Source organism: Callorhinchus milii, unplaced genomic scaffold, assembly GCF_018977255.1.
Source record: "Callorhinchus milii isolate IMCB2004 unplaced genomic scaffold, IMCB_Cmil_1.0 Scaffold19, whole genome shotgun sequence".
Classification (NCBI taxonomy): Eukaryota; Metazoa; Chordata; class Chondrichthyes; order Chimaeriformes; family Callorhinchidae; genus Callorhinchus; species Callorhinchus milii.
Genome location: NW_024704760.1, coordinates 9,128,311 through 9,151,950, shown reverse-complemented (window position 1 = coordinate 9,151,950; position 23,640 = coordinate 9,128,311). Strand labels below are relative to the sequence as shown.

Sequence of the window (23,640 nt, the reverse complement as noted above, 5' to 3'; positions counted from 1 at the left end):
AAAGATACGTTAACCAGTACTCTAAAAGTACCTTGCAGAAATTATAGAAAACCACGGGCATTAAAACATTGATGTCACTGAACTTTTAATCAAATGAGAGACCTGAGTTCAATTCCAGGCAGAGGGCGAAACCTTGGGCAAGTTTCCTTACTCCACACAGAGCCTAATAATAATCCCTCCAAAACCAAAAACTATAATAAATTGGTCATTTTCAATTTACGACTGTTTGTGGGACATTGCTGTGCGCAATTGGCTGCCGCGTTCGCCCACAAATATACAGTCAATTCACTTTACAGTGTGTTCTGTGAAGCGCTTTGGGACGTCCTCCCAACGTGAAAAGCGCTATATCAAATGCAAGGATTATTATATTATTATTATTATCTCTAGGCCTCGCGGCTGAGCACATTATTGCTGCAATGTTCTGCTGTTTGAGTGATCAGGTGGTATATTTTGCAGTAAATACCAATGACTCAAATCTTTTGATGATGAAAATTTATTCCCCCAAAAACCTTAACTTACAGTATTGGTTCACAGAACCCATTATCAACCTGTACAGGAGTTTCTAAAACAAACGTGGAACTGTGAAAATATCGTGCAGCAGGATTTCAGCATGAAAGGTTAGAGTGTTCATCTTCAATCATCACTTGCAAACATATTATTTTTAAACAAACTCATTGTTTTTGTCATGTATTTCATATCTGCAATTGCACAAAATAACTAGCACCGTTTTATTGTACGGCAGCAATAAAACTTCGGTGAATTTGTACCTCATTCAAAAATAATCCACAGCTCAACCATATTCCTCAAATATACTTACCAACTGCTCGGTGACTCCATATGCAGATTTGATAACTACCTTTTACTTTCATGAGAAAGCTTCATGGTCCTCACACAAAATGTTTACAGATCCACACACAACAACAGCCTAGATATGTGACTGGTTTATTTAAGAGGCAGATGTCAAATGACCAACTGGTGACTTTCCTCCTTGGGGAGAGGTCAGCGGGGCTTCCTTTGAGCTGAACTTGCTCCAAGGTGAGAGAGTTTGGCAACGGAACTTCAGAATCAAGCCAACTCCTCTGTTGCATTCTCTGTAGTCCAGTTCCTGACCCAGGCAGAACTGCACTATTCCAGGGCACTGCTGATGACAGCCTAACTAACGTGTCTTGTTCATCAGCAGGACATGGAAGGGCAGATCATTCCAGGGGCAGGAACTCTTCCCACTAACCCTCAAACTAATGCCCCAACCGATAGGGTGGTCATAGCTGGGCAAGCGTTGGGAAAGCTTGCGAGTCAGTGCTGTCAATGGCAAGCTATGCAGTTTTAGCTGGTTAGACCAGCAGTTACCACACTCTGGTCCCCAAGCCTAATACTCTCCAGAATTAGGTAATTAAGAATGTATCCCTCCAGAGACAGAATGTGCATTCCATTCCAATAAATATCTCTGGAATTTCCATGTATAGGCAGGATGCATCGAGCTCTCAGGCATCCAGCTGACCCAAACAATTGGTTATTTTCATAGCCCAACTTGTAGTGACTTGCTGGGCTGCTACACTGCAGGTTGGTACAGTGTTCTTTGAAGGAGTTGTAGGTTTACAATAATAAATATGACCTTCAAAATACGGTTTAATCCTCCCTTTCTAGCATCTGCACATTAAGTCCGAGTCACAAATGTCTTGCCCGCCTGCAGTCTCTGGTTGACCGATTTAAACCATCAATATGTGTAGGCTTTTAAGGCTGGAAATTCCATCAAGTCTTCAGCTGTCAGACTTAAAACTTTTCAGTTGTCGTAAAATTTAAGATCAATTAGAATTGATCAATATGTCAAAATTCTTAAATTTAGTCTTAATTTGGAAACTGGTTTCTTTTTAAGATTTGAAACAAGCAGCTTCCAAATTACAATTGGATTAAATTTTTTCTGATAATTCTGAGCAATCTTAAATCTTACAACAAAATGGTTTAAAAAGCTGAAGACAAGGTGGAGTTTTGGGCCATTGGTATCTCAAAAAAGCCACAGACTATAAACACAGAGCCTCCTCCACTCTCCCTCTCGGTTTGACTTTGCATCGTTTCAGTCTGCTCATTAATGTGCGTGGTTTAGAATATTCAGCACCTGCCCCGTGTGCTGTGTACTTTGGGGCTTTGATGTCAAACATGTGTCTGCAATGCATTTCATGGAGAGAGCACTGATGTAAGTTGATCGTTCTTTGATCGATCTTCAAGACATTTACTTGGAAGGAACAAGCAGGAAGGCAATGAACTGAGCATTGAGTGTTTGTGCATTCGAGTTTGTGAATTAATGTTCAGTAACTGTTCTGATATAAAATACTCACCGGATACATTCGCAGCAGCAACTTGTATGACTAATCATACCAGAGGCAGAGGAGTGCCTTGACCTAATGTAATTAGATAGAAATGAGGAGTTCCAGAAGCGCTCTTTGGAACAGATTCTTTCTCTCCAACAATTGTAACAGTTTTAAAGACTGATTTAGCTTACTGGCCCAATCAACAGCCTCTGGGTTAAACAGTGACCCATTTCTATCTTATAGATTCATTCTGAACATTCAACAAGAGAACGGAACGCTTGCACAGTATTAAAACATGAAAACACCAGTGTTGCTGATATTATAATACACAATATAAATATTTCTGGGTTCAACAGTGACAAAATCCTTCTTTACTGCTCAGATCCCATAGCCATTGTGTGACACCTTTTCGCAGCTGGTTACACTAGTGATAAACTGATATGAAAGAAACTCTTATTGATGCTTCCACAGCATTCTGCCCTTAAGTGACCAGCACTGTTATGATGTTGGTCTCAGCTAAGGCAGGGATCACATTTTTATACACATCTCCACCTTTTTATTGGGTTTATATTTTATATTTATTCCAGGTAACAAACCACACAAACCCTGAGGCCATTTTCACTCAGAAATAGGGAAATCGCTAATATTGTGGCTACCTTCTCCAAACTATAATGATAGCAGGATAGGATGCTGAGTTATAACCAGCCAAGGAATCATTTAAAAAATATTAATGGTTTTGTACTATTTAGAAAATATGAATTTTGGAATTTCTCATATTAAGTCTTTTTAAGTCTGTACAAAGATTTAAGCTTTTAGTTTGGTTAAATTTGAATACAATCAATAAACTCATACAATCGCCCTGTCAGTATCTACACACAATATCTACCAAACTACTTTAGCTGTTGGGGAATATGTGCCCTTAAATAACACAGTGCAGAGCAATCAAGTGAGTGAAGCATTGCACAATGACTTATAGAAAATGGAACCATTCTGGGTTACCAAGTGCAATTCTTATTATATGGAGAGGAACTGCGTGGGTCAGAGTTTTAACATCCTTGATCTGCTAAAACAATTCTACTTTTGTGCACAGAGCATTATGTCTTTTAAGCAGTATTTGGTTACAAAGGGAGAAATTTCTGATTTACAAAGATATTGATGGATTTAGTGTGTGTGTGTACACGCACAAAGCACACTGGTGAGCAGCAATGCAGCTTAAAAGTGGTCATCAAGTGGCAAGTTCACCTTGCACTGAACCCCAGGTAACTGCTGCACTAATCGAGAACTTCTGTATAAGGATTTAGGATTAAGGGCAGCACAGGGAGTGGAATTGTGCCTCATTCTCCCCAGGTGTTGTGAGGAAGATCTGAGCTACAGGAAAAGTGAAAAACAGGACAAGTCTCTCCAGGTTCAGAGCAGTAAATCAGCTCCTTGGACGTCTTCCTGACATGAAAAGCGCCCTACAAATGTAATTTTGTATTGTAAGCAGCTTAGCTCCTCTCACCCACCCCGAGACAAGACAGAATACATGCTAGCTCAGGATACAAATACTTCATTGACTAAAAACAAAACTGAAAGCATAAAAATGATTGTGATTGGTAGAGAATTGAAGCAAAGAGTGACCTGATGATTATGCGCTTCATTTGTCCATGAAAAATGGAAAAGTTAAATTTAACTTTGAGAGTTTGGTGGAGGAGAGGGGAACGAGTAGAATTCAGTTTCTGAACTCCATTCTATTATTTCTTCCTCTTCACTCCACCACATCTCAGTTTAACATCTGAAGTATAGCACCTCAAACAATGCAACTCTCCGCTAGCACAGCACTGAAATATTTTGTGACTTTAAAGCCCAATGTGAGGTTTGAAACCACAATCTTCTGACTCGAGTCCTATCAATTGAGCAGCCTGACATCTGGCAAATGTCACTTAAAACATAATATGACACAATTGAGTTAGAATTAAGCCCTGTTTTGAGATCTGATCCATACAGACTGGCTGGTTAGAGCCCTAATCCAGAATGAGAAAAAACAATACAAGTTTATTCAAAGGAAGCAGTCAAATTCGGAGGTGACCTTTCACAAATATGTATTTCTAGTACAATTATTAGAGGTGAATTTTCAGACATTTTTGGAGAAAGAGTTGCCACTGAGACAAGTCTTCAAAGCAGAGGTGCAAAATCTCCGCTCAAGATCCTGAATCGAACAACACATTGATCCATTATTCAGACTCAAAGCTCTTCCTATCAGAAACCAAAAGAGAGAATTACAAGAACACAACCATGGTTCCAATCCACTTCTGGGATTATCAAACATGTCTGAAACATCCTGGAGATGAAACAGAAACCGTACAAGCCTCAGCAAAGCAGCTATGCATAGTTTATCCAATAAGCCACGGGCACTATGGAAAGAGTTTCCACCAATGGAAATAGTTGAAAACCTAAGATGTTTATGTAATCATTTGGTTAGTGTGTTTTTTAAAACACAAAACAATTTTATTTCAGCAGTCTGAATCGGGCAAGTTACTAACAGTTGAAGTCCACCGGCAGAAAATCATCATTTAAAAACACTACCAACGTCTCTGCACCTAACAGTGACGTCTTAACAAAGTTACAAAGAGAATTCTTTCCTCAATTTTCATTTATCTCAATTATTTAACACTTGAGAATGTAACAATAACCACACTTTCACCCCCTCTTAGCTTTAGCATAAAAAAGGCAATTTTCAAAGGACTAGTAAGCAATGCAGGACATCAGTGACTATTCTCTAGAGTTAAAGGTGCCAGGATCAGCCAAATTAGCTGGCTGGGTGAAGTTTCATTCAACGAAAAAAAATGACAGAGTTGTGCTGTTCTGAGTCTTATGCAGGGAGCAGCATTGAGGAAGGGAAAACGCAATTGGTTAAACACTGCTCCACACAGTTACGACAGTCCTGCACTCTGTGGTACTGTATTTCACCACAACCAAGAGGGAAGCTCAGCATCTCATGCAAATAAGAACTCAATTTCCAACCACAAGCCTCAGCTGAAGGCCCACGTGAGTCTGAAGGCTTCACTTGCCTCCTGCTGGGAGAGTTAGTGACAATGAGCTGGAGAGGTGCACCAGAGAGACAGAGCATCGCAGGAGCTGAAACCAGGCTTCTGGCCGTCTTGCCCTTTCTGATTAACAAGGTATAAGGCAAAAAGCTGCCCTCCAATACATGCAATGTTTGAAATTTCATTACACAGCACATTTAATCCTGTGTTCTTCAATGGTTGAAACGGATAGAAGCCTCTTGGAGGTGGGAAGGACAGAGACAAGACAAGATGCAGGAGAATTTTACACAAAAAGTAGCAAGGGGTGGGTGCGGGGCGAATAAAATGAAATCACATAATCAAGTGTAAATTGGCTGTGATACTGCACTTGCAAATGACACCGCACAGGACAGTTTGATGTGGGTTCCAATCTAATACGCTACTGACGTCTAAGTTGACACGGATGTGGTGTACTGCAAGCTTTTAATCTCAAACCTTTGGCACAAACCCATTCTGTCCTTCAACACAGGGGAAGGGGTAGTGAAACCAACACCCAGGGAAAATATAAAAGTTAATAACAATTGTAAGGATTTTTAAAATTAACCTTCTAACCGCCCAGCTCCTTCAGGGATTGGCAAATTGCAATGTTAATCTCCTGGTGCCCAGTGCTGTGTGGGGGAAGACTGAAAGATCTGTGTGCAGCAATCTGTGTGGTTGGGATTCTTAGAGTTAAAAACTGAGCCAATGAAAGACCTTTCTTTTTATATCCTTAAATCCCAATCCACTGCACTATGCAGCTTTAATTTGTAACATGTCCCATTTTGCACAGAGATTAGTTTTAGATGAAATGTCTATGTAAAAATATTAACACATTTGTCTGCAGCTACCTTACTTACTGGTACATTCTGCTACTGAGAACACTGCAGCCAGTGACTGAAAGTGACCTCAAAATGTGTTCGCCTTTTCCTGTCTCCAATAAGAATGTACAAAAGGAAATGCTCCAAAAATAGTTAGTGCTTTGGTGTCATTTCTGCACTTCCGTCAATCTTCACATAATAATAATCCTTACAATTAATATAACGCTTTATCACATATTCGAGACGTCTCAAAACGCTTCACAAATTATACAGTAAAGTGAATTGACTTGTGTATATTGATTGTGAACGAAACGCAGCAGCCAATAGCTGCTGGTGTAAAAATTGCTCTTCCCCAACCACTTGGGATGAGCTGATGAAAAAATAATCACTCTGAATGACCCAATCAATGCATTTGAGTAAGGCGACAACATACTGCTGGTTAATTTCTGATACAAGTGCATCTTCAGTGAGCAAATGTGGACACTGTGCCTTTGACAAGCTGATAATTGCCGATATGAGCACCATCTAGTGGCTTTCCTAGTCTATTATTCATCAGCAGGCAATGGATCGAAAACCAATTAATTCATACATTGCTTTAAGTTAGATGAAATACATTATCATAAGTTAATAACTATCTTTACAAAATTCCTGACCAACAGTTTGAAAGAAGCTTAATGTATCTTAAACATGACCATATCTAATGACAGCACCTACAGCAGCCAGGAAGGTCTGGCTGGAGAAATACACTCTGTGCTGTGAGGCATCTTTAAGCAGATGAAGTCCGATTGCACCCAAGAGTATTCTGATAGGTGAGGGCAGCAGGAGTGGGCAGTTCCAAGTACCATTTCCATTACATAATGGGATTTATCTCTTACCTACGAAGAGAGCAGTCTTTTGGCTAGTTTACCATGGCAACAAAATCGAATATGCACACAGATGAGGCTCAGAACAGCCTATGTAACTGTATTACATTTAAAGATGGAAACTTGACAACAGTTCCATGAATCAGAAGCTTTAGTATTCTGACTGACTTTGCAAAATAGGTAAAAATTGCACTCTGCCTGAAAATAGTGAAGGAATCCTGGAATATTTTTACGTTTTAATCTCCAGCTATGGGGGAAGGGGGCTGTGGGTTATGCACTAGCAGAATACCACTTCTTCTGGTGACCACTGAATGTTGGAGACTTTGACAATCTATCCAAAGGCAGGCTATTGACAATAGTTGGGTTTCACTCAGTTTTCCATCGGAATGGCTCCGATTCCTAACATGAAGCACAATGGCATCTGGAGAAACTGAGGGGTTTAAACTCAATCCAGCAAAAGCTAGATTGGAATCAGATCAATTTTAGTGCCAAGTACTAATGTTGGAAAGGCCTGTAAACATTAACAGAAGGGTATTAAGTCTGCATTGTTCACTTCTGAATGCTCTGGACTTTTGTGAATTGCAGGCAAGCACAGCATCCTGGAGCTCATTACCACACTGCAGCCCTCACCCTGTGAGAATCTGGAAAGGATGACAGAGCACATCAACACAGGCAGCTCCTCGTGAGTGAATAACACAGAGAAATAGTAATTTAACATTCACGAACAAGGCCTTCCAATTTTTTTTAAAAAAGTGCTTTGATGAAGGCAGACCTTACAACCGCTGACATCCAGGAAGTGAGACACACCTGCATATAAGGCCTGTTGCCATTTTGGTTACAACCCATCAGTCCCACAAGTGTAAGAATCACTCCGCAATATTTGGGCAGACACAAAATGGGAAAAGGTGTGGGGGAAAATACACCAGCCCTTACAGTGCTGATCATATCGCTCTTCTGTTTGGGATTGAGGTCACAAATTTACATGGTGCTCTTACCATTCAACTGGTCTTACTGTGCAAAGGGGAGCGAATGAGCCCAGTGTCACTCTGTGTATTCTCCCCAGTAAATGAATGTTCCTGGCCATATGTCATTATAAAGTGTCCACTTCAGCTTTCACACAGCCCCATCTTCCCCTGCTTGCAGCAACTCAATTGGCTTCAGTTGCCATCTCTTGCTCAGAGCCGAGTCTCCACCTCTGCAGTCGCTCTTCCCTCCCATCACTGATGCTGAATGTGCTGATTGGCGTCCGCACTCTCTGTGTACTTGGCAAAATCAAACTCCAATGTCCGCGGTATGAAACAAGATTCCTTCCGAGTGGTTTCAAAGTGCTGAACTTGGAGCTGGAGTTGCCTTCTGTCTGTAGGTATCGGGACATTCTTGCGGACTAGAGACGAGTGCTGAACGGATACTAGAAAAAATAGTCACTAAGTCAGGGATATCCTAAACGAGTATTAGTGTTGCTGTTGGCAGTGTTAACTCTGTGCTAGTCTGGAGTGACCATCAGAGGTCAAATTCAGGGTTCAGTTTCCTTATCTCCTGGAGCAGTCTGTCTCTGTCGTGGTTTGCCTTGGTTAGAGCTGCTTTCGTGCTGGCGAGTTCCTGTCTCAGGAGATCATTCTGCACAAAGCATTTGAAAGAGAGAAGAAATACTTATCGTTATTCTCTTCATTCAAACACCAGGGAACAGGCATGAGGCTCCTGCAAGCATTTAATGTACCACTTCAGGAAAGAAATCATACTGGATCAATTGGAACAATTCAAATCAGCTTTAATAACCTCATAACAGCCCCAGTGCACAAAGGCCACATTGATCTCGCCTATTGCCTGGATTTTCACTTTAAACCCTTTCCACCCCGTGGCCAATGCTTTTTGTTTCAGACCTTTTTTCAACTGATTTTTTTCACCTCCCTTCCCCCCACCACCCACACACATCTGTGAAGTACTTAGAGACGTCCTCCTGACACAAAAGGAGCTGTAGAAATGTACAATTGATTTTTATTCTTTAAGATCAATAGGCATCTATGCACATTTCAGTACCTGTGACAGGGTAGAACCTGTCCTATCTTAAATCACGAAGCAGGAGAGTACGTTTTATTATTCTGTGAGGGTTTATTTGGAATCAACAATGTGAGATTGTGTTCATGATTTCTCCACACAGCTCCTCATGTTGGATACACCTTCGAGGCCAGGTGTTTTAACACAGGGAAAGCAAAGACAGACAGAGCAAATTACTACAGCTCACTAAATGTCTGTGCCAATTTGTTTTTGGTCAGCCGGATGTCTGACAGAAACCCATCACCATGCTTAAGATTTTCCAAACCAAACTGAGAATTCAATGCATCCACCCACACCATGGAAATTACAGAGAATTTGCCAATAGTGCTCGAAGTGTGAGTGACGTGTGTCTAATCTGTGTAACCACAACTCATTATAAAGCAGTTGTAATTTTCAAAGTATTTGTCCAACTCAGACCAACCAACTCTCTACGGTAGAAACAGAAGTCGCAAGTTTTCTTACTGCACGCGCCTGTTTATCGAGCAGTAAGTAGGAACCCAATTGGTAGTCGATTAGCAGATCACTTTTCCAAGGTTAATAATCCCTTCAAAATAAATAAATAATAATAATTTGGTCACTTAATCCATGACTGTTTGTGGGACACTTCTGTGCGCAAGTGGCTGCCGCGTTTCACCCACAAAATATGCAGTCAATTCACTTTGCAGTATATTCTGTGAAGCGCTTTGAGACATCTCAAAGACGTGATAGGGCGTTACATCAAATCCAAGGATTATTATTTTTATTATTAACACTCAGCAGGTCAGCAGCATCCATGGAGAAAGGAAAATGGGTTTAAATTTCAGGTCGATGACTTTTGGTCAGTTCTGACAAAAGGTCATCAACCTGAAATGTTAACTCACTTTGCTCTCTCTATAGATGCTGCCTGACCTGCTGAATGTTCCCAGCGACTTCTGTTTTTATTTCAGATTTCTAGCATCTGCAGTATTTTGCCTTTTGCTTTTTGTAAACCCATTGGGGCTTTGGCTCACAGGGTCCTGACCATATCTACACCTTCAAGTCTTGATGATGGACCAGACAAGCTGGCCAACAAGTAACAGTGTCTTGGGATTTCCAGCATTGCTTTGCTGAGAGCGATTCCTCAGTTTAACCCCAAGGAAACCTCAGGCTCCTCTCCCAGGTTAGGTAGAATTCTCACACTCACCATCTCCTTGCTGACAGTAGAGGCCAAGTCTGATGGCAGCCTTCCCCCAATCAAAGCTGAGGGTTTCCCAGTCTCTGGAGATTCCTCTCCCCTCTTATCCGACCCCATCCTAACCAAATGGTTTTTCAGTGGCATTAGATTGTCTTTGTTCTGTGAGTCAACTGCAGGAAGAGAAGCAGGAATACCCAACAGTTCAGGACAGGTAAGAGCATAAATAAAAAAATCAGCATAACTCGCATTTATATTGCAACCTTCACATTGGAAAAATAATAATTTAATAAAAATTTAATACAAATTCCACGTGCTTGTGCTTTTTTGATATTCCAGGCTACACAAGGACATTCCCCTCATCCTCGCCAGGCTCCATTGCCTCACTTTTCCCTGTGGATTGACTTTTAAGATTGCTCTAAATTTCAAATACCTCCATTACTTTGCCCCACTCTATTCCGTGATCTCCTGCAATCAATTCCTTGCCACTTCCTCCGCTCAGGCAATTCAGGCCTGCTTCAAACCCACCATCTCTACCAGCCTTCTGCCACCTTGCTCTCTCTCTCTCTCTCTAAATTTCTCAGCCATGTATCCCCCTCTCCTTTCCAAACGCATGTAATAACCTACCTCTTTGACTGTGCCTTCTATCATCACTGCCCACCTCCCCCCAAACTGACAGTTAGCTTCACTTACCCTTCATACAAAATGTCCCATCATCGATCCGCTGAATCACCAGATGATCAATATCCAGGCGTATAGGTATAGGCCCAGGGCTCGTAGGGTACAATGGGGGTCCGTCATCCTTTAAACAAATTCAGCACAAAAAAAGTTTGACAGACTCACCACCCTAACTGCAGTTCTGATGTAAAGGAAGAAGCGATTAATAAGAACATAAGAACATAAGAATTAGGAGCAGGAGTAGACCATTCGGCCCCTCGAGCCTGCCCCGCCATTCAATAAGATCATGGCTGATCTTCTGACCTAACTCTATCCCCATATCCCTCTATTTTTTAAAAATCTATCAGTCTCAGCCTTGAAAATGTTCAAGGACTGAGGATCTACAGCCTTCTGGGGTAGAAATTCACTACCCTCTGAGTGAAGAAATGTTTCCTCAACTCTGTTCTAAAAAGCTGACCCTTAATTTTAAGACTGTGACCCCTGGTTATAGATTCTCCTATTGGGGGAAACAGTCCCTCAATGTCTACTTTATCAGCCCTTTAAGAATCTTATATGTTTCAATAAGATCTCCCCTAATTCTTCTGTACTCTAGAGAATACAACCCTAGTTTATTCAGCGTATCCTCATAGGTCAGTCCCCTCATCCCAGGAACTAACCGAGTGAATCTACGCTGCACCCCCTCTCGGGCAAGTATGTCCTTTTTTAAATAAGGCGACCAAAACTGCACACAATACTCTCGGTGCGGTCTCACCAAGGCCCTGTACAGTTGCCGCAAGACTTCCCTACTCTTGTACTCTCAACCTTTAGCAATGAACGCTAACATGCCGTTCGCCTTCTTAGTTGCTGCTGCACCTGCAAACTAACTTTTTGAGACTGGTGTACAAGGACACCCAAATCCCTCTGCACACTAACACTATCTAATCTGGTTTATAACACATGGGAAGCTGGATTTAGAGTTGGGGGGGAGAGGGGGCAATGAGATGACTCTTGGGAAACCCTGATGCTAACAACACCCAGAGGAAGTGTTGGTTTCAGGATCCGTGTGAATTACACCCCGTGCAGGGTAATTACACCCAGCCAGTGTCCGTACTCTGTCCAATGCTCTCGGGCAACAAATGGATGGCCCAGGAATCCTCAAAAGACAATTTTTCATTTTACTAAAAGCAGATTAAAAAGTGTAATATTAAATTAGCAAACATCTGGTTTTAGTGTCTGCATATGGCCCAAGGTGTATGTAGGTTGGGAGAGAAGTCAATCAGGCTTCTGTTGGCAGGAAGGAGGTAGCTTCAATCCCAGTTGTATTAATAATACCAATAATAACAATCTTTACATTTGGTACAGCACCTTTCACACCAGGATGCCCCAAACACTGCACAGGATTTACTGTAAAGTGCAGTGACTGTGTGTTTTTGTGGGTATTACTGCAGTATCAGAGGAGAGAACTAAACAAGGGCACAATCACTGACTGATGTCTGGCAAACCCACCCTGTGCTGCGGTACCAAACTAGACACAGCAGAGCGATCCAGTTTGATGCCTGGTCTCTACTGATGTCACAAGGAAGGCAGTTTGGGTTCAAATAATTAGCTTGTTTTGGAGGCGAAATTCACTCCCAATATCTGTAGTGTGACCTTGCGGAAGCAGGGAGACAGGGGGGTGAGGCAGGGAGAGATGTGTCCCCAGATGCTGGACAACACAGGATCCGTTAGACCTAGAAATAATCTAAGAATCGCAATCTAGGTAATAATCCCTTCAAAATTACAATTTTTTTAAAAAAAAGTCCACAACTGTTTGTGGGACACTGCTGTACGCAATTGGCTGCCGCATTTCACCCCCCAAAATACAGTCAATTCACTTTACAGTATATTCCGTGAAGCACTTTGAGAAGTCTCAAAGATGTGATAAGGCCTATATCAAATGCAAAGAGTATTATTATTATTATTATTATGTCCAGTATCATTTCTGGTATAAGCGTTGCTCACTAAAATCATCAACTGCACACGAAGGATGATTCTGCTCATGTTTCTAACATGTCCATGATATTGCTCCCATTGGAAAATATGTTGTGGACAGTACATTGGTGTCAAATGCTTTGTCATGGAACGCCAGTATATGTGAGTGTTGGTGATTGATATTTGCTGGATCATCAAAGGGAGGCAAAACTGTACCAGAAAGCGAGAGAGAGAACAGAGCAGCCAAGTCAGCTTGTGCTGAGGAACAGTACATTACCTGAAACAATGCAGAGAGGAAGAAATCCACCCCAAAGCACTGCAAGGCCAGACTGTGACTGTGCCATGCTATCACTTATAACAATAGCGCTCCTCTTATTTTAAACCAGGCTCTGAAACTCCGAGATTGTTCCCTGGCACAGATCCATTCACTGCTTCACATCACTGCTTCAGTCAAACTGTGGAGTTATTCTGATTCAAAATTAAAAGTGAAAGAGCAATGTGATGCTGGCAATGTCAAATACCTTTAGTGTAATTCTACATTCAGAGAGCTCGATCTTCATTGGAATGACTTCTGGAATCACCTCGTCTTCTAAAAAGGGGCCCAGGTTTGTGAGCGAGGACATCAGGAACTCTACTTCGTAGTCACTGATGTGGAAGTGCAGGAATCCGTTCTTCACGGCCAGTGGAGAGTGCTCAGCCGAGCCGGGGCCACACTCAAAATGAAAGCTCACTGCAGGCTGGGCTCTCTCCGACTCCCCACAGCTCGGCTTCCCATAACCTGAGACCAAGTCACAAACAGTTCAAATGCAAATAAGGAACTTGCACCAGTGAACGACAGAAAGCACTTTGCAGCAATTAGCAGCACTTCTGCATGTGGATAAAGCATGTGGATTCCACATTGGTTACGTGACATGGATCAGCAGCCAGGGCTCCCTTCTCGTTTCCAACAGCTTTAATCATCACTCCGCTAATGATGCCATGGGTTCGCTAACATCCACCTTAAGGACACTGAACCTAAAGAGAAAAGATTTATCCGCATTGAACATTCTCGGTCAATGTGCTGGGGGAATGCTCTCCAGAATGGGGTAAACAGGATGCGTCCCTCCAGGAACAGAGTGTGCAATCCTATCCAGATACAGGGAGATTTTCATACACGTGTGGGACTCTCAGTGTGGTTCAGACAGTCTTAAGTGTATACTGGATACTCAGCTGCCCAAAAGCTGACCAGAGCGGTCCCGGGCAGCTAGGGACCAACAGCTAACTCGTCACATCGGATAATTCATCACCAGGCCCTTGAGTTATCCAGAGTTTACTATATTTATTAAACAATTGTTCTGCAAGTGGTACTCTTGGCTCCAAGCCCTACATCCTGGTTCAGTCCCTGTTTACTTCTAATTTAAACAAACCATTCGTCTCTCTGGCAGAAACATCCTTAAAGATTACTCAAGAAGCTGACTAGCCAGTGATTAACATTAATCAGAAACGTACCAAAGTCAAGCTGAAAATGTACTAACTGTATGGTACTATATGGGATGAAATTACAAAATACAAATTTACATTTACATAGAGATATGTAAATTAGATGCTGAAGGCCAACTCTAGTTCACTTAATGCTGCACAAACCTTTATAAGGAGTATTTTGTTGGGGCTGAATAAAAGCTGCATTATTAGTCGGGATGAAATGGAACTCTGACAAGAAGGGTTTTGAAGACTGCTGCAGGAAGTCTAGTCATTACGCAAACCTGAGTGCAGTGTGTATAACCTTGCTTCTCACCCGTGCTGTGCCTGCTCATGTACTGCTCCACGTCCACATTGCCCAGCTGCTCTGGAATCACCTCCTTAGCTTGAACACCAAAGGACAGGTCATCACCCCTCATATCGATCGCACAATTCACATCTAAAATCTTGAGCACCAACACAGAGGCCTAGCAAACAAGGTAACAGGAAATGTAAGTTTCGACATTGGGAACATGAAACAAGAAGAGCAAGGCCAAGGATCATGGGGACAATATGAGAAATTTCTCTAGTTATTCACTTTATCGAAGTTTCAATAGCGTTCTAACTCACCACTGGTCACAGGCAACAACAACAACAAGATTACATTTGTATAGCGCCTTTCACGTCGGAAGGATGTCCCAAGGCAACTTCTGATCTCATCGGGCAATATCTGAGAGGGCTACCTTTAACTACACTGCTAGCCAGGAACACGCTTACCTATGGACAGCTCAGTCAATAGTACTTTCACCTTTTGGCTCAGAAAGATATGGGTTGAAATCTCACAGTGGGACTTGAGATCACAGTCGAGGCTGTGGTCTGAAGGATGGCATCTCCATTAAAGATCTCCATTAAAGGCACTATTCGAAAAAGAGCAGGGAGTTTTCTCTCTCCTGGTGTCCTGGCTGACAATCCTCCAGATAAAATTGGTCACTCACTCCATGGCTGTCTGTGGGACATTGCTGTGTGCAAATCGGTTGCTGCATTCACCTATAAGTGCTGTGACTTCACTTGATTGCAGGGACACCGGTGATAGAACATTAATCACTTCTACTTTGGTTCTCAAATACTGGATCATAGCAAGCATCCCTTGGTCAATTCGCACCGGGAATACACTTCCCTAAACTCTGATCTAACAACAAGTCTCCCACCATTCTGAGTGCACATTCCCGTGTAAACGTGCAAGATTTCTAGTTCAAATATTAGTGAAGCTTGAGGCTTCTCTGAGAAAACTACTTTGTCAATAGGAATGTGCTTTGAGCTCAGGCTCACTTAGAACTACACAAGGTTTTTCCTAACTTTTTGAATAGAAACCCTTCAAGCTATCAATCTAGGTTGCATTCATACCTAGGGTCAGGCAATGTCCCACACCATTCATTACATCACCTAGCGCAACTTAAATTTTACTAAGATTCAAACTCCGTTAGAATGGGCAGAGGCGAGCAACAAGGATGATTCCTCCCAGGTCTTAGCGGAATACACTATGAGCAAGGATGACACAGGGTGGGGGTCTTCAGAGAAGATGTCTCAGAGGGAATCTTATTTTAAGTGGGATTGAAAAAGTAAACCCAGATCAATATTCGAGGATGTGCCAAGACAGCAAAACGTGAGGACATAGGTTTAGAGGTGTAAACGGCAATTTCAGGACAGATACCAGGAAGTTTGTCTTTACCCAAAAGATAATTAAGGACTGGAACAGGTTGCATGGAAGGGTGGTGGAGGCCAGGGCCTCCACCACCACATTTGAAAAACAGGTACTATGACAGAAGGAGGGTAGGGTGGGTGTTCTGGAAAGATGAGATCAGGTGGTCCTGCTTTATCTGCACTAATCTTCTGACCTTGTGAATTACCTTTGAAGTACTTTGCAAATGTTAAAGAATGGAACTGTGTGTGTGTGAGTGCGTGCAAGTGGGGCAATGAGTGCTGCAAGTGTGTATGTGTAAGTGATTGTGTGGTACAAGTGTATGCAGTGTGGATGAGCCCCTAATCTGTGAAGCTCTTTGGGACGTCTCGATAACATGATAAGGCACTATATCAATTGAAAGATTATTATTATAATCTCTGGAATTCCCTGCCTCAATCCCTCTGCCTTGCTGCTCTCTATCGGTTTTTAAATTGCACCTAAGAAACCTCTTTGACAGTGCCTATGGTCAACTTCCCCTCTCCACTGCTTGATGTCCAACCCGCCACTGTACAGCTCTCTGAGATGTCATCCTACATGAGGGCGATGTCTAAACACAAGCTGTTGTTGTTGTCCAGGCAATGTGTGTGAGATGGGCGGAACCCGCGCATTAAATCGATCTCCAGGAGAAGGGAAAAAGGAGTGAAGCGGCCTTCACATGGGATAGTGTTGTGGAGCAGTCGGAGAAGGAAGAGGAGAAAAGGAGCAAAAGTGTGTGAGAGACAGCTGGAGGCCTTTGTGTCACTCACCTGTTGGGGGTCAGCGATCTCCTGGCTGTGAGTGGAAGAGCTGGTAGCGATTGAGGCTTTCTTACTCGCTCCTCCGTCTGCACACTCAGAGAGGCTCTGATTGCTGCCGGCCACAGCTGCACGATGTAGGCTGCCGTCAGAGAGCAGAGATTCCTGCCCTGACTCTGAAGCAAAGAGAACACAAGTTTCAGGAACTGGTTCTCAGAAACCTTTACATATTACTTGTTCCCCAATGTAGTCCCGCATCTACAATACTAGCTTGGAATACAGAGCCAGAATTTGCGGCTACAACAGCTTTTGGTTAAAGGCAGAACAGCACTGAGCCGTATAAGGTTACTGCCCTGACAGCTGGTCCCTGATGCCCTCAGCTATTGGGCAGGTATCAAACAATTTTTTCAGCTGACAGGACAGTTGGTGATCGCCAGATATACTGCAGACTAAACAGCATCCTTGTTAAACGGGTTAATGCAGGTATCTGACAGTCACTTAGAAATCAGAGCTGAGGAGACCCTTAGAGTGTTAGTGAGGATGACAGTCCGCTATCATTAAAAAACATTTCAGAGTCGGGGACACGTGTAAACATTGTTTAGATTGTAGCCGGCGTCACAGGACAAGACACAAACAACCAGCTGCACCTCAGATCATTTAACTGGTTGTGTACGAAGTGGAGCTTTACTTACAGCTCCCAAGAATCTCAAGCTACAAAACAACAACAACTTGTATTTATAAAGCGTCCCTCACACAGGGTAGCGTCCCAGAGCGCTTGACAATGGCGGAGCACAAAGCCGAGCTGGGGGGAGGGGGCGGTGACCCTAGGCACGGTTGATGAGGAAGGTCTTCAGGCACGACCTGAAAATGGGGAAGGCGGAGGGATAGAGGAAGAGTATTCCAGAGTTTCAGGGCGTAGTGACTGAAAGTGACAGCCACCAATGGTAGAACGGAGGGCACGGGGGACATGCAGGAGGCCGGAGCCAGTCGAGCGGAGGCAGAGCCAATGTGGATCACCCCCCCAGTAGTGGGTTAAGGGGTAAGCAGGTCAGAGAGGTACGGAGGTGCCAGGGCACGAAAACAATGTCTTTACAGTGAAGGCTTCTCTGTGTCTTCCCTCAAACACCTCAGCACTTTCCACATCACCACAGTCTGCATTACCAACCGGCCTCGTGACTAACAATCACCATAGTCTGTGCTCTCAACCAGTCCCGTGCTGTATCACATCCCCTCCTTCCGGTCAGTATTCTACTACTTTAAGCATCCACCGAATTCTTTTTAATAGAAATTTATCCATAATAGAAACTATCAGCTCAATAAAGCACCAATCACTGAGGATATAGATGACCCTTTACATCTATCCCAATACCTGTATAAATCTGCAGCAGTGCCTGTACCTGTATCCATCAGCATAACGTAGTTCTCGCTGCTGTCACTGTCCATCGATATTCGATCATCTGTCAGGCTGCCGTCCAGTGATGTTGTGTCGAGGGAATGCTGGGAGGTTGTTCGCTTTACGTTTAACAAACGTAGTTTGCTGCTGGATGAAGATGATGATATTGTGTCTTCACCTCTGGAGAGATATTCTCTTTGAAAGGAAAGAAATGTTTCGCATTAGCCAGGACCACAGATTAAGACAGAAATTACCACAAGTCTCTCCTGTTGGCTCCAAACTACCATTTTAAGGACAGTTTCTTGTATTTCAACATAAGCTACTGGGCTCCAATTGACTCAGTGACTATGTGGCAGCCCCCAGCTGCTGCTATACTTACTGGGTTGTTGGTTCCAGATCTCTGTAATGTCTAAACAGCACATGGAGTGTGATGGTGCAGCTCTTCTCCTGCCAGTGCTCTTGCTGTCAGTGTAGAATCAATGTTGTCCTTTGCACTCAAACAACTCACATCTGGAAATAATGTTTCTCACCTTCAAATGCCTCTGGGTCCTTGTCCCACAGTAGTTTCTACTTACCTGCCTATCTCAGGCCTGCTTCATGACGTCCCTCCCCCTTCTGCCCCACCAACATGAGCTTCCAGCCACTCTGCCCCCACTCTCTGGAATTCTTTCCCCAAATCCTTCCCACCTACCTCGGCTCCCACTTATCTGTAAAATGTTTTGGGACATTCTCTCACATGAACAGCAGTGTATAAGTTGTTACTGTTCAGCACTGTATTGCTGTTGTAATGATGCTACCTCTTGTCTATATCAATAAGACAAATTATAAACTTCCTCCAGGTGTAAAGCTCAGTTTTATAAATGTGCGATCACTTGGGAAGACTGACAGTCCACAGAGAAGTCAGGGACCTTTTCTCTACACCAGTCAACTCCCAAATTTTCTGAAGTTGGTGATGAAAATACTTCATCAGAGAAAACCAAACATTCATCCAACTAGAAGAGTCTTTCGTTAACTTGAAGAACTTATCCAAAGCACATCAATTACTGAAACATTTTTTGAAATGATAACTGGGTGGTGCAGCAAATTGAATATTTGTGTCGATCGGGCACACACGGAAACCCATTACCATATTTAAAGAGTATCCAAACCGGACTGAAATATCCACATAAACACAGAAAATGATGTGCATACATTCTCTGTGGAGGGAGGTACACAGTTTACCTTGGTTTCTGGAAACCTGGATTGATACAGACCAGGTCAATGGACTGAAAGTCTTTCTCACAAGCTACAGAATGCCTAATGTGCTGGTTAGACTCCATCAGTACCCCACGCATACTCTGGGGTCCCCAAGCCTTGGCTCTTGCCAACCTGTGCCTAATACTTTCCGGAATTAGGTAAGCAGGATGTGGCCCTCCAGGAATGAGTGTGCATCACATTCCAACAACCTATCTCTGGGCTTTCCATGTGTAGGTGGGATGCATGGAATTCTCAGCTTAGTTTGGATACTCTTAAGCACGGTGGGTATCTGCACTCGACTCACCATAAAAAAGGCAGCCTTGATCTATTGCCTAAAGGATATGATCTCATTCCTGATAGTTTTTATTCTGTCTGTGCAGCAGGTTTGGTTGCTACACAATGTTGAAATCAGCCTCCCTTTTAGCTTTGGTAAAGCTGGTTTGGCCACACGGTGACGCTGGTGTTGCACACTCCAGTGCAGTTGCTTACAGCAGCCAGTCTGTGCGACCTACAACAAACTGCCCTGGTACAGTTACAGCACCTTCCATGTTGGGAGCATATATAATAATCATTGCATTTAACATAGCACCTTATCACGTCTTCTAGTCATCTCAAAGCACTTCACAGAATATACTGTAAAGTGAAGTTACTGTCTACTTTGTGGGCGAAACGCGGCAGCCGATTGTGCACAGCAGCGTCCCACAAACAGTTGCGGAATGAGTGACCAAATCAGTATTTTTTTGAAGGAATTATTAACCCTGGAGAAGCGATCTGCCGATCGACTAGCAACCGGGTTCCTACTTATTGTTAAGTAAACAGAGTTGTGTGGATAAGGAAACTTGCCCAACATTCTGCCCTACCAGCTTTAACCGCAGGTTTCTCGCTTGCAAAGCGAGTGCTTCAACCACTGAGCTCCAGGACTCTGCTTAGAATGTCCCAAAACACTTTACAAATGCTGAGTGGGAGCCTGAGCTGAGAGGAGGGGGTTAGCAAATGCTACTTAGTATCAAGAGCAAGACAGGGGCATGGATTCAACATTGGTTGAAGGGAAGGAAGCAAAGATGTTATATAGATGTTAGGTCAAAACGGGGGTGGAATTAAGGGGTGCTCAGTGAGTCTGTACTGGGTCCCTCCTGTTCCTTGTGTATATGACTGACCTGATTCACAGATCCAGTGTAAGATTACATTTGCAGATGACACCAAGTAGGTGGAAAATAGGAAAATGAAAAGCAACTCCTTGTTTTTACTATTTGTGCTGTTATTTTGCATTTTCCCTGGCTGTGGGAGTGACAACCTAGAGTGTTGACTGATTAGGTGGAGAGATGCTCCTGGTGTACCTGGAGGCTGACACTGAGAGCATCCTCTGCACGGTGGAGGCCACTCTCTCCTTGCCAAAGCAGAAGGCATCCTTGGTGAGGGATACAGCTCCTTTAGTTAAATCCACCGTTACGTTCAAAGCTTCCTTCGCAGCATCTTTCGTCGAACTCAATGGACTTGCTGCCTCGGCCTCAGTGTTGGTGAGAGGAATCAGCTCAGTTGGCACATCACTGTCACAGGTTGACTCAACAGCTTCATACGCTTCTTCCACAAGCTCTTTTTCTACTGAGTGATACTCCGTTCCTTCAGTGCCACTGGGAGGTAATAGACTGCCTGTCGCCGCACAATACTGTGATAAGTGATCAGAGGAGGCAGCCAAACTTGAATCTCCATTGTGGATCCCACTGTCCTCCAAGGAGTTGACTGTGCTGTCCAGTGGATTGGAGGCGGGTGTCCTGTTCAAAGACCTGTCCTCCAGAGCCAAGCTCTCTTTGCTTCCAGAAGGCGAAAGTTCAGACTCGGCGAGGCTGGTGCTCTCAGAGTCCTGAGACTTTGCATCACTGGGGCTGGTTGGCACCGGATGGAGGAGCAATGCAACCTCAGCGCTCTTAACCCACACTCCTATACAGCTGGTGTGGTGCTTCGCTGGAGCCCCTATTACCCTTTCTATATCCAGGGCCATGTCTTCTTGCAGCTGAGTGAGACACTCTTTCAACCTCAGTAGTACAAGGTACTGGTAGTGGTTGAGGTATGATTTTATATGGGCACTGGTGTAGACCAGCACATGTATATCTGCATCAGAGTTATCATTCATATTGGATTCCTTCACTCCAACCGGCTCTGTGTTTAGTCCTTTGTCTGCCTTTCTGAAAGACGTAAATTTATCGTCCATTATCTTCTGTCTTGTACCACCCAATGACCCATTTTCCACTGACGGCTCCGTATTTCTGAACAGATTTCTTCTATGATCCAAATCGTCTGAGTTAACAGTGTCCTCAGGAGCACGGTGGCTGGGCAGAGTCTTGCGATCCTTGTACTGTTGGAACCTGGTGGGTTGAGACACCCAAATGGAGAGAGGATAGGGGTCCACAAAGCTGAACGGCTTGCTCTTCGAACTCTGCATGCCCTCAAACTCCAGCCATAGCTGGGCGAAATGGATGGACCAGATGTCAGCAGCTGACGGTGCCTTGAGTGAATCAAAGGCCAGATTCAGGTCTGCGTGCAGTCTCTCCATGTACGTCTGTGGCTCGGAAACATGCTGCAAGAACATATTATGCAACACATTGAAGCTATTTGCAGATTTAGGGAACTCCTTATACGTTGAGTCAAAGAATTCACTGTTTTGGAAGTCCATGAGCACTGACTGGAGATCCTGGTACATGCAGTTGACAGAGTGCCTGGTGTTTGTGGCTACCATATCTGAGGTCTGGATGGTCAGATACTGCGGCCTGTCTGGATGATCCATTTCCTTCTTTTCCACCGGGATAACAAACTGCAGGAAAAGAAGAAACAACAATCTGGAAAACCTTTATCATGGTTTTTTATAGGTTGAATTAAGAGACCAGGCGAAACGTGTCAAAACAGATAGAAATTTTCTGTACATTCCCATTGCAACACAAACCAACTTCCTATTAGAAGAGCAAAACTTCTTCAAGGTAGGCATTCCTAGAAGAGAAGTGGCAGTGAATTAAATATAAACAAAACACAAAATACTGAGTATTTTGTGTTTTGTCCAACTTCCTATACTCTGACAGCATCTAAAGGTCACTGCCTCAAACCGAGGATTGGAATTTTCCAAAACAAAATGACAATAACTTACATTTTTATATAATTTCCTTCACTTTGGATAACATCTCAGAGTGCTTTAAATGACAGCGTCAGACTCCAAGCAAGAGAGAGGGGAGGGGGAAGTGACCATAGGCACAATGCCCAAAGTCTCCCAATGAGCCCCAAATTGTCTGAAAAGTTGGCACAGATTACACTTTGTTTTGATATATCAATGTGTCAAAACATTTTTTCTAATTTTCCTCTCATTGGCCTTGGCTCCTCATGCCAGGGTGCTGCTGCTCATTTGTGAACAAGTGTAAATAACCAAGAGAATTAATGCACAAAGTATTCATCCTTGTGAGGCAGGAATACACTGTACAATACCAGCATCCTGTGTTATTAAGCACACGTTCGACATCTCTACTCCTCTTGTTTACGGCTCTTGGGTAGCTTTTTATAGCACAGCAGCTGTGAACATTATGTCACTGTTAAGACTGAACAAGTCTGCACAAGGAGCACATTCTTATTCTCTCATTAACCATTACATGACAGCATTCAGCCTCTTCCCTTGAAGACAGTGGCTCACGCTGGCTTACACAGTCACTCTAGTGTTTGGGCCAGTGCATGAGTGGCAGGCTGCTATACATTGGGAGCAGCAACTGTCCCAATTCCTAAGATAATCAAGCCAATTATAATTGAATGTTCCTTGGAAAATTCCTTGAAAACAAATTCTCAGAGTGTAAATTATTCCATTTCAAACCATTCAATGAACAAATTAACCCTCGCACTGTACTGGGACCTTGTGCGCCAATTAACCCATTTATTTTAGCCTTCACTCTTCACTCAACTGAATCGTAACAAGTGCAATAGACAGAGCTGTTAGGAAGCCCCAAGGAAGAGGATCTGTGTCCCCCTTGTCAAGCAGACCACAACTGCAGTGTTTTTATTAATGAATCAGTAGATCACAATTCAAACCATCTGGACATAGTCTCTAACAAATGTGGCCTACATGGGAGGTAATTCTTCCTTTATTAAACGCAATGATTAGACCTCAGGCTCTTCAGTCTTGAGAGAGGATGACTCAGAATGGACTACAAAGAGGTGTATAAAGTTTTAAATGGGATTGAAAAAGTAAACCCAGATCAATACTT

General features: G+C 43.2%; 1 protein-coding gene across 1 annotated transcript in view; it reads right to left on the bottom strand.

The window, feature by feature from the left end:
* Window positions 1–6,452: 6,452 nt before the first annotated feature.
* Window positions 6,453–23,640, bottom strand: part of LOC103179061 (UHRF1-binding protein 1) — a gene marked incomplete at its 5' end in the record, with an annotated part of 43,754 nt that continues 26,566 nt past the window's right edge. The window contains 8 exons of the mRNA XM_042342174.1: window positions 6,453–8,648; window positions 10,249–10,409; window positions 10,930–11,038; window positions 13,386–13,642; window positions 14,639–14,789; window positions 16,789–16,952; window positions 18,174–18,364; window positions 20,743–22,214. Coding sequence (XP_042198108.1) covers window positions 8,532–8,648; window positions 10,249–10,409; window positions 10,930–11,038; window positions 13,386–13,642; window positions 14,639–14,789; window positions 16,789–16,952; window positions 18,174–18,364; window positions 20,743–22,214 — 2,622 coding nt within the window. The remainder of the gene's footprint in view (window positions 8,649–10,248; window positions 10,410–10,929; window positions 11,039–13,385; window positions 13,643–14,638; window positions 14,790–16,788; window positions 16,953–18,173; window positions 18,365–20,742; window positions 22,215–23,640) is intronic.